This window comes from Toxotes jaculatrix, chromosome 10 (genome assembly GCF_017976425.1).
Source record: "Toxotes jaculatrix isolate fToxJac2 chromosome 10, fToxJac2.pri, whole genome shotgun sequence".
Classification (NCBI taxonomy): Eukaryota; Metazoa; Chordata; class Actinopteri; family Toxotidae; genus Toxotes; species Toxotes jaculatrix.
Window position 1 is genome coordinate 10,348,357 of NC_054403.1, and position 20,413 is coordinate 10,368,769.

Sequence of the window (20,413 nt, forward strand, 5' to 3'; positions counted from 1 at the left end):
TCGGCTTTGGTGAAGTATACACACAGCTCTTTACACTGATGCTTTTCATGGAGCTGCATGCCGAGGCTCTGAGGCGCAGCCAGGCCGATCCACCAGCCTAATTGCAGGATGGGGGAAAAAAAAGTTCAGCTGACAGGGGATTGATTTGCATATATCAGTAGGTTCTCTTCCGCCACAAAATAAAAGACCTCAGTCTCATCCAAAATTCCTATGCATTAATCCGTAACATCAGAACTGTTCTCCTGTGCTGTCAGTGTCAAACACTGGGTTGTGAATAAAGTGCAGTCTGTTGCTGTCGGTAATTATGATAAAACCTTGGGAGCTATTTTCAAGAAACAATCTTCTCCCTGTGTAATTACTGCTAAATGAGGCTGATGTGTAGCTGACCTGCTGTCTACTTGGGGGTGAGGCACCACAGGAATCCCGTCCAGAGCGCCCCAAACACACCGTCCAATCACAAGTCCTCCCCTAACTCCCGGGATCAGGACGCATCATTGGCTGAAAGTCCCGACTGCCTCCCAAAAGTTTTTTTTTTTTTTTCAACTCCAACTTTGTCAGCGTTGTGACAGCTAAGGACATGTTACTCTGAATTTCTCTCCGTGTGGACGTTGTATGTTTGCACTCTGCGGAAGAAAGTTATGTGTTTTCTGGACTGGAATTAGTTATCGATCCGCAAAAAGAAAGCATGTCTTCCCCTGGAGACTGGAGGGATGAGTTTTCTACAGACGAGGACGTGCAACCACCGCCGCGACTGAAGAAGCGCACGGCGCAGGTGTCCTGTCTGCCCTTCAGCGTGGAGGCGCTCATGTCGGACAGAAGACCGCAGAATGGGATGGACAGAGAAAATGGAAATAAGGCTTTGAATGATGATCAGGCGAACAGGCCGGATGAGTTTCCCCAACAGTTACTATCAATCAAATCCGAGCCATCGGAACAGGGGGACGGTGCGTCTTGGATATCCAGCCCCATTATGTCCACACCACCCCGTAAGTGTTCCGGGGTTTTTGATTTGAGTTTTTTTTTTTTGTTTGTCTGTTTCATATAAAAACGGATTTGTTGTTAAACAGTGGTTTATGTAATTCCTTCACGTCTTTGGGGACTTTTATCACCCAAGACAGTGTCCAATCGAACACCTATTTGATATGAAAAATTGCAGCAATAACCTGTTAACAGCTGCCTCTAAGTTCATAGCAAGTCAATTTAAGGACTTTGTAAAAGTCTAATGTGTAAATCAATAAACAAGTTCAGTCAGTTTCTCAGTAAAGCAGAGGAATACATAATGACAGGCAGGACTTTAAACTAGTTTAAGAAAAACTAATCAAATGTTTTTAGATACTTTTTTCTATACATAAGAAATCTCTTTTTCTAGTCAGGATATTTTTTTATAATTAATCGATTAATCATATAGTTTGTTCATTAACTGTCCGAAACCCAAAAATAATCAGTTTACATTGAAATAAAATGAAAAACAGCAGCAAACTAATATTTTGAGAAGCAGCAAACAGGTAAGGTTTACCATTGTTCCTTGGTATCGATGATCAAAATTGTGGTTAGTTCATTTTTTTGTCAGTCGATTAACTGAATAATCAACTAATCCTTTCAGCCCTTATTCACTTATTTGGATATTAAACAAATCAAATAATATATTACAATTTAAATGTCCATCCAGCTCTCATGTTCTCATGTCCTCTAGGACATCTCAGTCCAGCAGTCTGCCCCTTGAGAAAGCACAAAACCAACCGCAAACCTCGTACTCCCTTCACCACCACGCAGCTCCTGGCCCTGGAGAGAAAGTTTCGGCAGAAGCAGTACCTGTCCATCGCCGAGCGGGCCGAGTTCTCCTCCTCCCTGTCTCTGTCTGAGACCCAGGTCAAGATCTGGTTCCAAAACCGACGAGCTAAGGCCAAGAGGCTTCAGGAGGCCGAGGTGGAGAAACTCAAAATAGCAGCTGGCGTTGGTCCAAAGAGTGTGGTGCACCCAGGCTTCTCATCCCTAAGTTTCCCCCTCAGCCTTAACCTGCAGGCTGGTTCAGCAGCGCTCTACGGACTAGGCTGCTCATACAGCCGCAGCCCTGTTCTGCCTGCTGCACATCTGGCCATGTACGCCTCACAGGTCGGCTACAGCCTGTTCCACTTCTCCTGAGAGGAAGCACCATTATACAAAGTGCTGTGGCTGTGGATTAGTGTAAAAAGGGCAGAGAGAGCGTATCATTTAGTCATGCACCTTATGGGAGACTTGTCTGCAAAGCATCTGAGCTGCTTGAGCTGAAGTTTCTCGGTCAAGGAGAATTTGTTAATGTCCTTTTACTTTTTGAAAGAGACTCTGTGGAGGCACTCGGCCACAGCACCTAGCAGATCTTCTTTGATGTTTGTAAATGCTGTTTCAGCAGGGGCCGCTAATAATGAACAGGAACACTGATCAGGCCACATGTATCTGATTACTGTCCTGAATACCAGATCCCATATATTGTTGTGTTTTGACTTGTCTTCTCTGCTCCTTTTATACTTCCTGGATGACTAATTTTTTTCACTTGTTAGCCTTGAATATGCTGGGTGGGTTTATTTGTTACATTCCTGTGAGAAAAATAAGAAGCTACAGCTGGAGAATGACATTTTGGCCAGGTGAAGTGCATGCTTGCATGAAAGCCAAACTATTCCCAAGTGGCACATATTTATTTATGATAGCCCTTAGATTCATATATTTGATGAAGCATATCTACATTTTTAAAAGTTATGATTCTATGTGTTTGGCATTAAATTAAAGCTTTCAGTTAACCCTCTATTTTGTTCTCTTTGTGGCTTACGTACCTCAGTTACTGGGCGAGACAACACCAGCTTTGCTGGAACGTATTTGTCTCGTGATGCACAGCCTTAAGTGGGAGTTTCAGCTCTCGTAGTCTGGTGGTCCATCTGCTTCTGACATCCGGCTGCCTTGTCTTGTGTGCTCCTCATCCACCAAGAGGCTCTCTGTGGTTCTCACGCCAGTCTGTGTGCTGTGTTTGTTCCACAAATGCTCTGGGCGGGTAGAAATTATAACACTAATCTTCTCAGGAAACCTCTTTACCAAATGTCTATGGCGAACAGGCATGTTTGAGATCTCTTGTCTGCAGTACTCAAGTAAGAGTTGATGTTGCTTTCCTTCCTCTCACTGCACTGTGAACTCAACCAGATTGATCTGTGTTGACATTTAGTGTTATGGATTCCCTTTGGAAATGCAGCTATTCTCCACATAAACCCTCATTTCCCATGATCTTGCTGTTTGCAATAGGCCCTTTTAACAACAGGCTTTTTGACTTGTCATAGTAGGAAAAGCACAGATGTTACTAATAACACTAACAATGTTCCAGTAAGTCCTGACAGATTAAGATTCATTTTATTGATTACTGTTGTTCTTTCTTCCTTCAGTTACACGTCAGAATGTCTCCACTGTGAAAAAGACCAGTGCAGCATTGTGGCTTTTTCTGCGTTTCTGTCCCTCCTGCTCTTGTTTGGATTTACTACTTATGAAAGGATGCAAAACTTTCATAGTTTGAGTTTAGGGCTTTAGTTGAGTCATACAAATTTATTAAAAAAAAAAAAAAAACTTGTTTTACATTATATAAGCTGATTAGTTGACCAAACTACAACAGTAAATCTAAGAACAGTGTAGCAATCACAGATGCTTAACACTGAGTTGCTCTGTGATAGTGCTCTTAAGCTGAATTTAAACAAAAACGTTCCAAGGCAGCTTTGTCTCAGTGCAACAATAAAACATAATTTGCTTTGAGGAAAACATCTGACATATTGCAGCTCAAACATTAGGTTTCCTCTTGGTGCTGTAGTTGGTATCCTTTTGAAACTTTATGTTGAGTTTCTATTCATTAACCAAGGAGGCTTTGAAGTGTGAAAGCTGTGCATGACGAACCAAATCATATTAGTCGAACCACTTAACTATTTAGTTTACTAATCTGCTTTAGAGCTTTACACGGGGAGATTGAAAACATGGTATAAATCTGTATGCACCTCACACGTACTCAGGAGAATGAGTCTGGCTCCACTGTATGTGCCATATGGGTGGACGTTCAACAGGGTGGCCCGAGTGAAGAGGTGTTGCACTCTTTAATGAATATTTATCCAGCCAAATTTCCTCTAAAGCTGTCAAATTATGTTTGCAAAAATGAATGTTTTCTTCAAATAGCACATCTCACTTGGTCTTAATTGCAAACTTGTTCTCACATTGCCCTTTGATCGCACAGAGGTGGAGGTTTATTTGTTTGATGTGAGCCGTGTTTTTTAAGCTGTATACTTTTAGTGAACTTAGTCTCTCCCTGTGAACTTTGTAACGCAGCTTTATACCAGACTGTCCCCTTTGCAATCAGCGGTTTAATTGTCCTTGTCTCTGAATTCGGACTCCACAGCACTGTGAAATTATATGTGCAGACTCAGTGATAACAGAACGGGGCGTTACATGGCCTCGCTCTCTCTTCCTCTCCCCCTGTCTCCTTCTGTAAACTTAGAGAAAGCTTGTTACCATTAGCACATATTTCACAGTCCATTTGCTCCCCTCCATTTTGAAATTAAACCCAGCATTAAGCTGATAGTGAGGTCTTTAATAGCTCTGATTGCCAAATAGCCCCAGCCTCCAGTTTCAGATGTTTTCACTATGAAACCTTAGTGGAGGAAATGATCACAGCCAAAAGCAGAACAGCTGACCTCTGATAAACAAAGAGAGGTTGAGTCTCACAGTGATTAAATACATAAATAGGAAAACACGTTAAACAAATCAGAATCACACATAACAGACAAGAAAATCTGACAAAGAATGACATCGGTTTTATGGGAATGTGCATTTGGAAGTTACTTGAACACTGACTGAGCTAATGTGAGTTTCTCAAGCAGAATAGTCAGTTCTAATCATGCAAACTTTATAATATCCTCAGCCAAGAGAGCGAGGGGTCCAGAAGGGCTCACAGAGGCTTAAAGGAAAGGTTCACATTTTTTCCCAGTGTATTTTAATGCAACACTCACATGCCCATATGTAGTAATCATTCCTCCTCAGATGAAATCCACAGTCCTTGTTTTGGGAAAAAATGCCTTTCTAAAGTTCAGCTAATGATAATGTGATGCCTCTGTTTTCTGAATTAGACAAATCAATTGTGTATCTTCCAAACTTACAGTTCTTTTAATACCAAAATCCCTCGAAGGGTTTGTCTGGACTGTGTTTTCTTGTGCCTTTGACTTAAAGAGGCACTTTTTTTTCTAAAGTGAACTGTACAAGACATTTTTGCAAAGACTGTGGTTTGTTCACCATTTCTTGGTTTCTCTTCAGGCCCAGTAAGGACCAGAGCAACAAATGATAACTCTATTAATCTACATATGAGTGAGTGAGTCGTGAAAAAAAGTGAACCCATCCTTTAACGGTCTCCTTTTGCCTTGATTTTTGCAGTTTTGTTGTATGAACTTCTCCTGTACTGTTCTGTGTCTAAGTAATAAATCCTACATTTTTAAGTCACTGAATAGACTTATCATCAGCACATCAGTGCAGAAGCCTGGTTTCTAACCTTATGGTCTTGCAGTTCTGTTATAAATCCACAAGGTGTAGCAGCTTCCCAACTGTTGCTCATCACTAATTTCACCAAGGCCAGTCGGTCCTCTCATATTAATAGACTTATTCTTGGCATTTAAAAGACATTTCAGCACACTTCAGGTAACAACATATCATCTTAGATAGAGATTTACATGTTATCTAACTTGCAGCTTTCAGGCTCTTAGATAATGTCTGTTAAATTCACCATGAGTACCCTGGTGAATAAAAGATGAAACTCTTTATGCGCTGTTCCATTGTGCCGGTCGTAAATGGCACGAGTTTGGGGATTGGAGATTTCTAGAGTTCAGTGTTGCGGTGACAGAAGCACTTGGATCCTTATACATGCATCACTGCAAAGCAGTGTTGCATCAGCTCTGCCCAGATTGAGAACAAGATAGACTCAGATTGAGAATAAGTAGCTCTTCTCTCCTCTCTCGTATTGTGATAAATGCAGATATTCATGATATTCACAACAAGGGGACCATCTAATTACTTCTATCAGACTGGCATTTCATTAAACATGACTGCACATGATGCATGAATCCATTTAACTGTTGAAACTGTTTAAAGCTAAACAAAGTGGCCAGAGCCACTGTGTCAAAAGAAACGAGTTTGGTATCTCTCACCGCCCCTCTCCCCTCTTGTCCCAGCCTTTTAGGCAAAACTGAGATTCAGAGGAACGTATCACCTGCACTCACTGCACGCAGGAGCAAAGTTGAGATACAGTACGCGCTTCTCTGCACAGTGGAAAAACACACAAATCTGAGGATCACTTCTCACAAGGGTGGCAGTAATGTGAGCTATGACAGACAATAGAGGGGTGGGGTAGTGCGAGAGTGACAGTGGATTTTTTAGTTTTTTTGTTTTTTGCTCCACACACCTCCAAGGCCAGAGGAGTAAAGCACTGACATTTGTGTTGTTCGAAGTGCTGTAATTAGAGGACATGCTTTCATCTGGTCTTCAAAGCTTCGGAGCAGGTGTGTTTTTCCTGAACAATCCATGCTCTATCCTCCATTGTTGCTGTGGATTTTCAAGTTCTGCCTCTCGAGTGCCATGTATTTTTTTTCTTTCTACTTTACTGTCTCAGTTTCTTTCTGACTCCTTATATTTCACGTTGCATGAAAGGTAGAAGGCAATTAAGAGTTGTAATGCAATTAGGCACACGGTCAGCCGTCACCACTTTGCCTTTAAATCAATTTATGTGCTGATTACAATGGCAAAAGAGCGGCTTGTGTAAACTGTGGTGGCAGGCTTAACTGTAATAACAAGTTGGCAGATTTCTCACCGGGAGAACTTGATCTTAACTGAAAAACTCATGCTCAAACACACACACACACACTGAGGCAGTCTTCATTCTCTATGTTCAGAGTAATCCCACCTCTAGCAGTTTCTGTCTTTTGTTTAGTTCTTTCAACTGGTTTTCAAGAGACGTTTCCCTCAATCAAACAACATGACCTATTTAAACATAAAGACAAACCTAAAAGCTTTGGCTTTGAGGTTATAAGACAGAAAGCTTCCTCTGGGGATATGTCTGTTTTTTTGTTTTTGTTTTTTTTTTTTGTAGATCTGGGGCACTGATGGCAACAAGGGGAAGAAGTCATCACTGAAATGAGAACAACACACTCCAGGATATTATCCTTTTTTATACTTGTTCTAATGTTTAAAGCCTTGAAACGCACATACATTTTTTCACTTTCTTTCTCGCTCACCCTCTCTTTTTTTCTGTCTCTCTCCTCGACTCCCAACCCCTGTAGATTTTTTTTTATTTCCAAGGGTGTTATTGTAGGAAGACTGTTCTCACCCCCTCCAATGCACCAGTCCAATGTTGTGCGCTCTGACTTGACTGTATGTGTGTTTTCTCCTGTGGAGCCCCAATGCTCTTTTGAAGGCCTGAGTTGAACACATCTGGGCTCAACATTGCAGCTGACCTCTGAAACTAAAGAACAGCATGAAGTTACGTGTTAGTTACTGTTTACAGTCCTTTTACATTCTGTACATACTGTCCTATTTTCTCCAAATTTGTAAGCCTTGCAAAGTGCCACCATTTTAAGATTACAGCTTTTTTTTATTTTGCTCTGAAGTGACTCGTCCAGATAGGACACACCAATGTCAACTGAATTAGCGTCTCGCTGTGACATCCATACATTGCCCTGTGGGAGGTTGATACCCCCTGTCCGAGCCTTTTCAGAGCGGTGCCATCTGTAGCCTTCACCATTGTCCGTGTCTCCTCACAGATCTGTGCGTCCGCTCTGTCTCCTGAGATCCTATGAGTCATCAATCTCCCCTGTGGCCTCTATTGTACTGAAGGAGATCTAGCCCTCCAACTCTCTCTTGTAACTTAAGAACACACTCGCTGACACTGATATTCACCTAGATATTCAGAAATTCACATACTTTCTCACAGGGACACACGCGATTGAGATTATGTTCCCCTTATGTTTCGAACACTGAAATCTGAGATATGGCAAATATGGGGAAGAGAAACTGTGTTGTAACTCTGCAGAGGTTATCACCATCAACATGTCTGTTTTTGTCTGTCGCCACGTACTTTATTATCAGTGTCATTTAAGTTCATTTGTGGAGATGTTTATCTTTCTTTTAAAAGTCAGGCTGCTATCTCTGTGTGTGGTGTTGTGGTTTTACTTGACAGCAGTCAGCAGCCTTAAGAATCCAGCTTGAAGACTTAATTTTGACCCCCAGTTAAAACATTATGAAAGGACTGTGAGCGAGTTGTGCTTAATTTTTTATTTTCCACCCTCATTAAACATGCACATTTACCAGATTTAATAAAGGTAATTATGCCTCTTGTAAGACATGTAATTCAGGCAAACAGGCTTGGCCCCCCTGTCTGGTCACATATTGAATTATTGATAAACAGAAGGTGGGCTAAGCAGGGGAGCAGACTTCCAGATGGGACAATTAAATAAGATTGACATAGCCCTCAGAAAAACCGTCCATCTCCACTTCCTCTCCTGCGCTCTGTCTCCCCTGGTGTTGATGTAAACCCTTTGAATAGAAATCCTTTTTTAAATAGAGAACTACAGATGAACATGTTTGTTTTAACCCCTTGTTAGTGGAGTGGTTCTTAAATATTGGTTGATTGGTCGCTCGGTTGATCAGTCCACCATTTTGGTTCAGAGTGACATATCTTAACAACAGTAGGATGGATTGTCATGAAATTTGGCAGAGACATTCATTGTCCCCGGAGGATGTCTCTTACAGATTTTGATGATTCCCTGACTTTTTAATCTAGCGCCTGCAGCAGCTCAGGGTTTTCATTTATCTTGCAAAATATCTCTTTACTCCACAACAGCATCTTGCATGGTACCTTGCTGCCGTTGGTGTGACTTTGTGTTTATAAGTGACCGTCGTTTCCACCACTTTGGTCCCGACTGAAACATCTCTAACTAATGGATTACCACGAAACTTGGTGCACACATTCATTGTTTCCCATATGATGAATTATTACAACTTTGCCGAACCCTTAACTTCACTTCTTGCTTACTTCCTGCTCGAGGGCAAGAAGAAGAGAGATCTGCCAACTAATGGTCGGACTCTACTGCTACTGCTACTGGATGAGCTTTCCTAGAAAGCCTTTCTTGTCATGCACAAGAGCTGTCACACAGGGGTAATGCTGCAGTGGGGTGGTGTAATGAACTGGAAGACCTTGGGTTCAAGCCCCCAGACATTCCTCTCTGCTGTTGTGTCCTTGAACAACACACTGAATCCCTACCAGCCGCAGGGAGGCTGTTCTGAAGCTCACCCCGACCTTTGACCTCCGCGTGGAGGAGCAACAGGGAAAAGAGGTTTGTCCTATGGGAGTCATATTACAGTGTTACATGCACAGTAAGCCCTAAAGTGGCTTACAGCAGGTTACACGGGTTACAGTAGCATTTGGTCAGCTGGTGAATTATGAGATTTTTTTTTTCAGTTCACTTTCAGTTCCTGTCTTGTAGCTGCTACATAAACGTGTAGAGAACAGACGGCTGCACAGGCTCATCTCCTGGTCTGTTGTTGGTTATTCAACAGCTTTAAACTGTGATACAATCAGCCAGGTAGGGGGTCCAGAGAGAACTGTCCACTCTTACATGACTTTGTCTTTCAATGGTATTAGGTGATGCAAAAGGCCCTGATTTTTTACATGGTTGGAGCGGGACACTCAATGAAACAGTTACGTGGCAGAAAAACAGAAGTGGTAAGATGTTTTTTTTTTTTGGTTCTCCAACTACGACCAAATCCCTGTTCCCACAGTCTCACAGCTGAGTCTCACGTGTGTGTGTGTGTGTGTATTTTTGTGTGTGTGCGCCTGTGAGCACTATGAGCACTAACCCTGCTCGTGCTCGCGTGGTCCCATCTGAACTTTCCAGAGGGTAAAAGAGGCTCCTGCTGTGCTCTTGTATGACAAGTTCATTCCTAAAATAGTCCAAACTGTGTCTGCTGTCTGGTTCCCTCCTATGGAACTGAAAACCCAACACATATGCACAGCCACAGCACCATCCTGCTGCAATAATAAATGTTTGAGGTGTTTCTATTTCTGGACCGTCTGAGTGAAGCCGTGTTGTCCTGACTCTCGTCTCTTTTCTTTACGTCTGTTCATCATTATTACTACTGTAATGACTGCGCTCATCTGGTAAAAGAAACACACAGAATGAGCCGCTTTGGTCTCAGCACTTAATCTGTTCGAAAGGGCTTTGAGGCAAATTACATGTGATTCTTAAAAACAATAACTGTTCCTAAAGTTAGGATATATATTTTTGTGAAATACAACTTTCCAACTTTGTTCTCCTCTAAAGGGAAAATAATATTTTTGTCTTCGTAGAACACTTATTCTTTACATTTATTCCCATAAAAGTGTAAGAACCTCTTGGTCAGCACTCTGAATAGTACAAATGCATTTCACAAGGTCACACCTGGAGATTTGGTCTCAGTGTTTTGCTGAACCTATGAAGTGCAAAGTCTTTGGCCTCTAAGAAACGGTAAACTTTGCTAAACTGTTGTGTCAGGTTTTTAAAACCTCCCAGAAGCACACTGTCAATCTACTCAACCAGTTTTTAAGTATTATTTCTTTACCTTTTGTTAATTTCACTCCTGAACATTTTTGCCAAAAGAAAATGTTAAATTAAAATCTGTTTTCACGCTCCAGTTGAATGGTTAAAAAGTGACTCTGTAGTCTAAAACTGCTAAGTCATGAATCGATTAACAACACTGTTAAGCCATAGATTCACAGCCCTAATTATCGTTATAATTTTTATTCAAAAAAATCAATTTTAAGCATGGCTGATCCTCGAGTTAGAGATGAAGAAGAGCAGAATTTTAACATGATCCCTCCCCTCTAGCTATCTCTTCTGCTTCCTTCATACTTACACAGCAGGGTTGGAAAAAAAAAAAATGGCAGGGTTGTAGTCTTCCTGAACATGGCCTCTAAATACTTAACTTAAATCCCCCAAATCAACACAGATAAACAAAAAATAAAGGTTTGTGTCTTTCTAAGATTCAGCGTTCAAGCCTTCAGGGAGAGAGTGGACCACAGCTTCTTTAAAGCTATTTTCTTATCATACTCCTTGTCACAGTCTGCTTCCAGTTTCTTCCTAAACTCTCAAGCAGTCCTTCAACCCTGCAAACCTTATCTTCCCCCCCCCCCCCCCCCCCCCCATCCCCTTCTCCTCCTTCCTGCTCTTTCTGTCTCTCTGTTGGGGATGTTTGTTCAGCTTGTCTCTGTGTCATCACTGGAGTGGGATGTCTGTTGCTGAGTGGTCTTCTGTACTATCCCTCTTACTCTGTTAATCCCTCTTTCGGATGCACAGAGCAGAACCTAAAACATATGCCTGGCTTTTATATTCTTCTGGGAGTTGCCAGATGCATTCTAATCAGTAGTTTACTGTATTTTGTATTTGCTGTAATTACAATATATCAATATATATATTTAACAATCTATGTATGTATCTATGTATGAACAGTAAAAAAAAAAAAAAAAAAAGAGGTTTGAAAGTATTTGCACAAAGTTACTCTCATAATGTCCAGCACATGCTGATACTCCAGTGATAAAGTGCTGCACTTCTGTAAAGTTAGAGAATTCACAAGAGACAGATGAAATGCATAATGGTGAAAGCAGAGGAAGAGATTTCAACAACTTTAACCCCAGCACCTTGGCTCTTGCATTTCCCATCATGCAGCTGAATAGCGTCTTTCACTGACAACTACCACTGTCACACTGACATGTAAACAATAGTTAAAAAAGGACAGAGACACAGTGGGCTGCCATTATTTATAACTTAAAACCAATACGGTTTTGTAAGTGAGATCTTGTCTATTTTAGTCAAACTAAAACGAAACAGAGTTGATCACCAGACAATTTCATTTCAGCCAACTGTCTCCAGACATATGAGAACTTGAAAATATGGAGGTGGGGTTTTGTGAGATTACAGTAACTTCAGTGAGTGAAAGGAGAAAGAATTTGACACATTTTAATGAAGTTGTGTGAATCACCAGCCTGTGTGGGTGTTTCACTGAGAACTGAAACCCTGCAAGCGTAACACACTACCATTAAAAGCTTCTGTGAGAATTGTTTCTTTAATGATTCACAGTGTTTCCCTAATAATAATATTAATAATAATAGCCTTTGGCAAAGGAGCATCACATGTCACATGCTTTGTTTATTTTCTTTCAGTATAACAGCAAATGATTGACTGGCCTGTAAAATGTGTTGACAGTGGAAGAATCTGAGTTTTGCATTAACATGGGTTTGCAGACATGGTCATCAGCTTCCTTTCCATCCAGTTTCAGCTCTGTTTACCAACACACTCAGGCCTGACAGACAGCAGCACATCACCTGTCTCCAGCCCAGGTGGAAGGGACAACCATTTCACAGTTTCCCCTGCACAGTTTCAGTAATCACTCTGCTGCTCTTTCTCTGTCAGTTCCTGCTGCTGATGTTTTTGCTCTTAAAGAGGTAAGACGCATCTGCGCTCCCCCGATGAGCTAGCTGATTAGCATTAGCATCGTCACAGCTCAGCCATGGGGCATCCTACCAGCATGAGCATTAACACTGGCATCATTAAAAGCATGATCTCTGCCAGACAGCACCTCTCTCCAGCTAAGCTTCGGCGCGTGGCTCGAGTGGACATCACCCCTGTTGAAAACATTATTTATCAGCCAGCCTCATTTGCACCCTGCTTATTATTCATTGTATAATTTGATCTGCGTTCACTGACTTGGCTTAGTACTCATTTACCATGCTTCACTGATGTCTTAACTCTGCCTCACTGATAGTGTGTTATAGGCCAAGAGATGAGGATGATATGAGCAATTATGTGGCCAATACATCAAACCTGCCTTTATTTCTCTGGAGGATTTGATCAGGCCGAATTTAGCAAAGACACAGGTCAGCTCATCTCCATTTTCGGCCTGTCTCCAGTAGAGGTCACTCCGTGACACAGCACGACACGGTATATTCTCTAATATTTAGATCAGATGATTTAGGCAACAATTTGGGCACAAAAAAAAAGAAAAAGAAAAAGCTACAAATATATATAAAAGAAAAAACAACAAAAACAAATAACAGGGCAGTGGCTTTTGAATATAAAAGAGAGAGTGCAGTGAGATGGGAAGGTGGTAGTTAGGTAAGTGGATTAAAGGGGATGTTTACTTAACACTTGCTCTGTTCTTCTCATAGGGAAGCCTGTTGCGTCTGCTCCACCTCTGCATGCAACAGTATTATTTCTTGCTTTCACTCACTCTCACTTCCGGCCACTTACAGATAGCTGACAAATTAAAGGAAAATCCTGATTAAATGAGTGAAGCTCCAGTGGAGTCAGTCGGAGTGACGAATGGCAACACGGCACTGCCAGCGGCCCGCAGCGGTACACAGTAAATAGAGCGAGGGTGGAGGAAGACAGCGGAGTGATGTGATAATAAAGAGGAATGAAGAGCAAGAGTGAACGAGGAGGAGGAGGAATGGTAGGGCTTGAAACAAAAGACAAACATTAAGGTTGAAAGACGTGCAGGGCGGTCTCCAGCAGATCTATTTTTGAAGTTCTGGGTGAAATAGCCCATTGATGAAAAAACGTGTGTTTTCGTGCAGCCTGCTACAGCGCTGAAATGAAGAAATACGCCCTGGGTGAGCAAGTGTGTTGTGTTGCAGTAAAGCCCAGGTGTGTGTGCTTGTCTTTTTTGTCAGTTGAAAATCAGCATGGAGCACACGGACAATCAAAGCGACTGCATTTTTCAACATGCAAAGTGCATCCATGTCTGTCAGCATGTAACTGCACTGACGGACTTTGGAGTCACCAACACGCTTACTCCCGGATGTGCTTATGTTTGCGTCACGTGAGGTATTAAAAATGCATTAGGCTCTAGTGCAATTATGATAGCTCTGCCAGTGGTGAATAATACATATTTAATGGAGGGTAATACAGATTATTGCTAAATGTATAATTGCTTTTTAATTCCCCCAAGATCCCACATGAAGCGAGAGGGTGACAAGGAAATCATTAACTGCGTTAAAAATCCACTTTCTCATGGCCAGGTGTGCCTGTCTATGAGCGAGCAGCATGTGAGCACAGGGGACACTTCATTATAGATGTGACAGCAGTGTATGACTTTGGTGATTCTTGTGGTTTATGTGATATTTACAGAGCACCCTTTGAGTCTTTTTTTTTTTTTTAAGTTGCCGTTGCTTGATACTTACATAAGACTCTGTCTCTCTCCTTGCCCCTTTCTTTCTCTCTCCATGTCTCAGCAAATCATTTCCCCAAGGCCAGTCATTAGCATCATCTGAAGTTGCCATGTCTAATATCACTTCTTCGATGTGCCAATCTAAAAAGACAGTATCGCTTTGAGAACACCACGAGCTCCTTTGGAAAATACATAAATAAATAAAAACAACTAAAGGAAACAAATCAAATTCTCTGTGTTTGCAGAGAGCAGTTGACATCGCAGGGGACTCTGGGTTTGGGTGCTGGAGCAGGTGATAGTAGCGTTGCACCACACATAACACACACGCACACATTCACCCTCACATGCACACACACCCTGTCTTGTCGCCACCTCAGCCATCACTCTGAATGATGTCAGTCAAATTAATTGCTGTTCCCTTCCCGTGGCACGCTTGAGGAGGTTTCACAGAGGCAAGGACAGTCCGGGGCCCAGAGAAAGCGAGCTTTAAAGGACAACTGTGTGTGTGTGTGTTTGTGTGTGCGTGCATGTTTGTGCAAGAAAGAATTATCTTCACAACATTCACATTTTTTCATAATTCTAATGAGCATGAAGTTAATTTGACTAAAATTAACTCCACGCTCGTCCTCTAAATCTTTTGAGACTTGTTTAATGACAGTCGTCTGTGACTCTGTAGCCACTTTAAAATGTTCATCTGTCAAGACAAAGCAGCTATTTTACACACAAATTCATGAAATTCAGATTTCAGCCTCACACATCTACTATTGATATTCATTAGCTTTAATAAACAAAACCTTGATGCCAGATCAACTTAGATTTTTCATTAATCATTTAAGAAACAGCAGGCAGATCTGGGAGGGAACGTTTAAGTGGGTCTCACAAAATATAATCCATCACACGTCCTTGTCACTGCTCTGCTCTTGCTTCACACTTCAACTGCCTCGATATGCCGCTCTCTCCCCATTCAAGCACGTGAATAGATTAGTGCGTGTAAGTTCTGACAGGTGCATTGTCAATATACAAAAAGTTAGTGAAGCACTGAAAACTGAAATTTACAGTCACCTCTGTCTCCTTGTTTCGTTTATCACTCAAAATTCATGTTTAGCTGTTAGATAATGTTTCAAGAGTCCAGTCAATTATTGTGTGTGAGTGTAGGAAACAAAGCCAACAGTGGGGATGACGAGGTGCCGCCGTGGTTGCTCTACTTTATTATACCACGCTACTCACGACTCCAGATTGGGCCTTTCACGTTGCTAATGGTGATGATACATCAGCACACTGAACACCACTTATGTGAGAGTGAAATTGTGGATGTGAGACACAGCTGGTCCCATTAGGTTTTACCCTTTATATTCTGGTGTGAAATGCGCTTCGGGAAGTTTGTTGCGCAGAGGTCAAAGCTGTACAGCCAATCACACATGAGCACCGCATGAAAAGGGACGAATACACTTTTTATTAAGCTGTGAGATGAGATAGTTCCACATGGCCGAAGCAAACACTGCACTGTTTCTTCTGATGGGATATACTGTTTTGAATGTATCATAACAACATGTATGCAATGGTCACACCTCTATAACAACTGCATATTCTAAAGAGATTGTTTACAGTACACACACCTACAGCTTTTGTTTGTGTCATGAAAGCTCACTGTAGCTACCTGATAAAATGAATTAGCACTTTAAAAAAAAATACAGTACACCAAATCAGAGGTATAACCGTTGGTGATGATGACAGTTTATCAATCTATGCTTCTCTTTATAGGGTCAGTCCTGGGTCTTATTTTCATGGTTTTGGTTGAAATTTGGTCATCTTTCCTAGAGTTAAATTTGGTTGCTCCAAATTAAAAAACAAAAACAAGTGATAGAGCGGCATTTTTTTCACTGTGAGGTTGTGAGGCACTCCAGGCATTCAGATAAAATTGGTAAGGTAACAAAAGAAATGCGTGCGAAAAATAATTGCACTAACCGCCCTTTATAAACACACCTCACAGTTTATAGACTGACTTCCTCATTCCTTAGATGTGTGCACTAGGGCTGTTGCTCTTCATATGAAATTCAAACTACCATGCAAACATTTGAAATTATAAAAAAACTGATGTGTAATTATGTGTTTGAAGTAAAGGTTCACTTGTTGTCCTGTTGCCCTCAGTAAACTAAACTATTTTTGTTCTTTCCTAATACAGACTGTAGAAAACTCGTGAGCCCTAACGTGAGGAAGCATTTTGGATTTGGGAAAACTACAGATAAAGGTAAGGCTGTTTCCTGACTTTGTAAAACACATCTGCTTTACACCAACATTAACTGGTCACTCTGCAGCATAGGTTAGGATTAGGTTTTGTGTATTTGAATTAATTTAAACAAATCGCGTTTTAGTTCCATTTCTTACCTTTTCTCTTGTGCTGTCAGGGGTTATTAGTGACATTTTATGTGTTCTTAATTTTGCCTCCAAATAAAGTGGCTTCAGTGATCTACCTAAACTGTAGGTAGGTTTACAACTTGCCTGGTTGTCTGGTTGCTCGTGTTTCTTGCCCTGCCTGATTTCATTGTGGTGATGTCAGTGTTTCTCAGATTTCCTCACTGATTACTTTGGGGAGTATAATGCTATTACAGCCAATACAATGACAGCTGAAACTATAAAAATAAGACCCAAGTTGTTGTAAACCAACATTTTCCTTAAGTGAGAGCAAATTAAACTTACTCAAACAGAATTCAGTCAATTACAATTTTCTTCCAGCTCTGAAACACGCAGAACAGTCAAAGACACCACAAGTCAAGTAAAACTTTTGTTTAGGTCTTTGCCTCTTCTGTAAAAGAGGTCATCAGCTGTTGTTTATGAAAAATACAGGACACACAGTAATATGAGACACTCATCCGTAAAACACTTTCAAGCAGTGAAACAAATAATTTATGAGGTGCCTGTTGAGTAAATTTGGTTTTAAGTTATAACTATTTGATATTTTGATGCGATATAAATAACAATTCTGAAACCATAACAATTCTTAAAAAATGAGACAGCTTTCAGATCGACTAACTTCATTTTCCATGTCTGTGCACCTTTACGTCCAAAAGAAATTCAGATCATGTGATCATAGTGTCCACTTCTCAGAGATTTCTTTTACAACATTAATGGATAAAACCAGATGGAAAATCAAATCTGTTTTCATACTAGCTTTAATATTAAGTTGCTTGTGGACTTCACATACATGTTCATCTGCGCAGAAACCTGATTTGGTTTGACTGTTTACCACAGGAATCCTTGCAGAACCCAGGATGTTAATGAGTGACAGTATTTCTGTGTGCTGTCGTGTAATCTGTTGTAGTGTGCATGCTGAGTGCTGCAACTACACTGTATTTAGAGGGGCATGTTTTGACAGTGTTTGTGTTTGTGTATGTGTGTGTGATGGTATTGAAGAGAGCAGTGTCCGACAGCATTAGGGGGTGTGCTGCCCAGTCATGGGATTATCTATCCCAGAGGCGTGTCAGCACCGCTGTGCTCCCAGCTCCCTGGCACAACATTGGAGAGTCTTAATCTCAATCCCCCAAAATCCCCTCTCCTCTTTCAGGAGCTTCTTCCGTCTGAGGGCGGTGTATCGACAACGGTGAACATGGCAAGCTCACTCTGACAGTCTGCACACAGTCTGCGCCACTCGCCTAATGCACTCAGGGGTACATATAGGGTCACCATATCCTTCAGTCACAGTAAGAGTTAGCACAGAGAGCAGCGTCCTTGCTTGAAGTCGATCAGACCGGCCTCAACAGGAACGCTTGGACTCTTAGCATTAAGTATGAGTCAGTGCTGTGAGAGAGTCATGAGTCATTTCTTGTTTAGACTGACCGTCTCTATGTTGTGGCCTCCTGGATACAGTCTGTGGCAGCCCAGCAGGATGGAGAAGGCCTTGCGGAAATCTGCGTTGAAGGCATAGATGATGGGGTTGAGGGAGGAATTAGCCCAGCCGAACCACACGAACACGTCAAAGGTGGTGGGGCTGATGCAGGGGAATGCCTCCCCTCCGCTCGACTGCTCGCAGAAGGGCACCATGCAGTTGAGGATGAAGAATGGGAGCCAGCAGCACACAAACACCCCCATGATGACCGACAGCGTCTTCAGCACCTTGGTCTCCCTCTTGAACGTCATTTTGAAAGAGCTCTCGGACTCCGCGATGCTGGACCCTCCGCTCATGCTGTCGTGTCTGTTTTTTGCACTTTCGGCCGCTCGCTCCAGGGCGGAGATCCTCCTGATTTGTCTGTGGGCAATGCGGTAGATCTGCGTGTACGTGGCCACCATGATGGCCACAGGGATGTAAAAGCTGATCAGAGATGTTGAGATGGCATAGGTTCTGTTCAGGCTCGAATCACAGTTCTCTGGGCTGTGGTAAGAAGTAGTGTTTAAACCTGAAGAGCCAGAGGACCCAGTGAGAGGGGTGTAAGATTTAGCTTGGGCCTTGTGCCAGTTGAGCTGCACCGGGATGAAGGAAATGAGGACAGACAGTGTCCAGGCTATGCTGATCATTACATAGGCCACTTTGGGTGTCATCTTCCTCTCATAGCGAAAGGGGCTGGAGATGGCCCAGTACCGGTCCAGGCTTATCACACAAAGGTTCAAAATGGATGCTGTGGAGCACATGATGTCAAAAGCCACCCAAGTGTCACAAAAGGAGCCGAATGGCCAGAATCCGGCGATCTCTGTCACCGCCTTCCACGGCATCACCAAAATGGCAACCAAGAGGTCTGACACCGCCAGAGAGATCACAAAAAAGTTGGTCACTTTAGAGCGAAGATGTCGAAATTTGGTGACAGCCGCACAAACCAGAGTGTTTCCCAGCAAGGTGGTGAGAATGAGCAGCGAGAGGAAACATCCGGTTAGGACGCGGCTCGATGGTGCCTCATCCAAAAACCCACTGTCGATGACAGTTGTAAAGTTCTTGAGATCCATCCCTGAACATGTGTGGATTGGAGAGTGTTCATTTAAGTCATACTGAGGAGTCGTGCTACATTATATCCATTTGATTAGCATCCATGAGGCTCCTCTGATGCAGCCAGGCAAAAAAAATCTCCATAATTATATCGTCTGATAAATGATGAAAGATTAGATGTTTGAGGCAGACCCTCTCTGGGCTGGACATTCGGCCCCTGACTTTGTAAATTAGATTTGGCATCATTTGAGCTGCAGTGCTGAAGAGGTTGTGGTAACTTAATTCCCCTGTGTAATGAATGGAGCTCCTCTGTCTGCCCTGTTTGTGGGTCCCAAACAGCAGTAATTTTAGGAATCCTTCTGTCTGATTAATAAAGTCACCAGCAGCCCTGTGGATTAAAGAAATGGACTACAAATTGGAATTGAAATATGGAAATGGAATTATATAACACTGGATATATCTGTATTAATAGATGTTATAAAAAATCCATGCACAAAACATTATTTTAAAAAATCATATTTCTGTAAGCTATATATATATAAATATATAGCCGATTATATTGTGTATTGACCCTGATCCGATTGAGAATACCATATTGGCTGTAACTGTAAGAGCAGGATTTTCCCATGAGGGTATTGTTAATTGTTAAGACATGACTCTAATCAAGAGTCACACCTTATGTTCATTACATACCCTAAATTACGTTTTTTTCTGCTTTAGTCTTTATCATCATACTCACCTCTTACTCACAGAGCCGTGGTCATCGGGAACCGGATTTTATATTTTAATCTCAAAATAAATGTCCCATCGCTTCCATAACAACTTCACAGCGCCAAAGTCCACCCAAAGGGCATTCCAGTCTCCATGTCCGACAAAAACAAACCAAAGAACAGTGCGATTATATCCTCGATGGAGCTCCACATCGCGGACTGTTGTGACGGAATAAATAATACACACAACGGGATTCAAATGTCACTCGGCCATCTCCGCTCTTGCTGCGTCCTCCTGCAGCCTCTCAGTGCGCGTCTGCGGCCAGAGACCGTGCGCTCCGGGTGGCTCAGTTTCACACCGGCGCTCTGACGTTGTCCCATTCAAGAGAAAATGAATAGAGAATGAAAGCATGTGAATGTGGCCCTTTGGCGGTCAGTTCTCCTATGCAGCATGATAGGAGAGGTAACACTTGACTTGCCATGTGAAGCCTTTTATGCCGAGGTTAAAAAGGTCATAGTAAAAACATCAGCAGTTCTTTCTCTCAATTTGACA

The 20,413-nt window shown here is 42.0% G+C and overlaps 2 protein-coding genes across 2 annotated transcripts; one reads left to right on the plus strand and one right to left on the minus strand.

Moving 5' to 3' along the window:
- Positions 1-564: 564 nt before the first annotated feature.
- On the plus strand, positions 565-2,912 carry LOC121188425 (homeobox protein MSX-2-like). The gene is made up of 2 exons (XM_041048183.1): positions 565-986; positions 1,694-2,912. The coding sequence occupies exons 1-2, from the start codon at positions 686-688 to the stop codon at positions 2,140-2,142; spliced, it is 750 nt and encodes a 249-aa protein (XP_040904117.1). The 5' UTR covers positions 565-685; the 3' UTR covers positions 2,143-2,912.
- Positions 2,913-15,728: 12,816 nt separating this feature from the next.
- Positions 15,729-20,150, minus strand: LOC121189004 (D(1) dopamine receptor-like). The gene is made up of 2 exons (XM_041048983.1): positions 19,890-20,150; positions 15,729-19,538 (listed from the first exon to the last, which is right to left on the minus strand). Exon 2 carries the CDS (start codon positions 19,168-19,170, stop codon positions 18,052-18,054), a length of 1,119 nt encoding a protein of 372 aa, XP_040904917.1. The 5' UTR covers positions 19,171-19,538; positions 19,890-20,150; the 3' UTR covers positions 15,729-18,051.
- Positions 20,151-20,413: the final 263 nt, after the last annotated feature.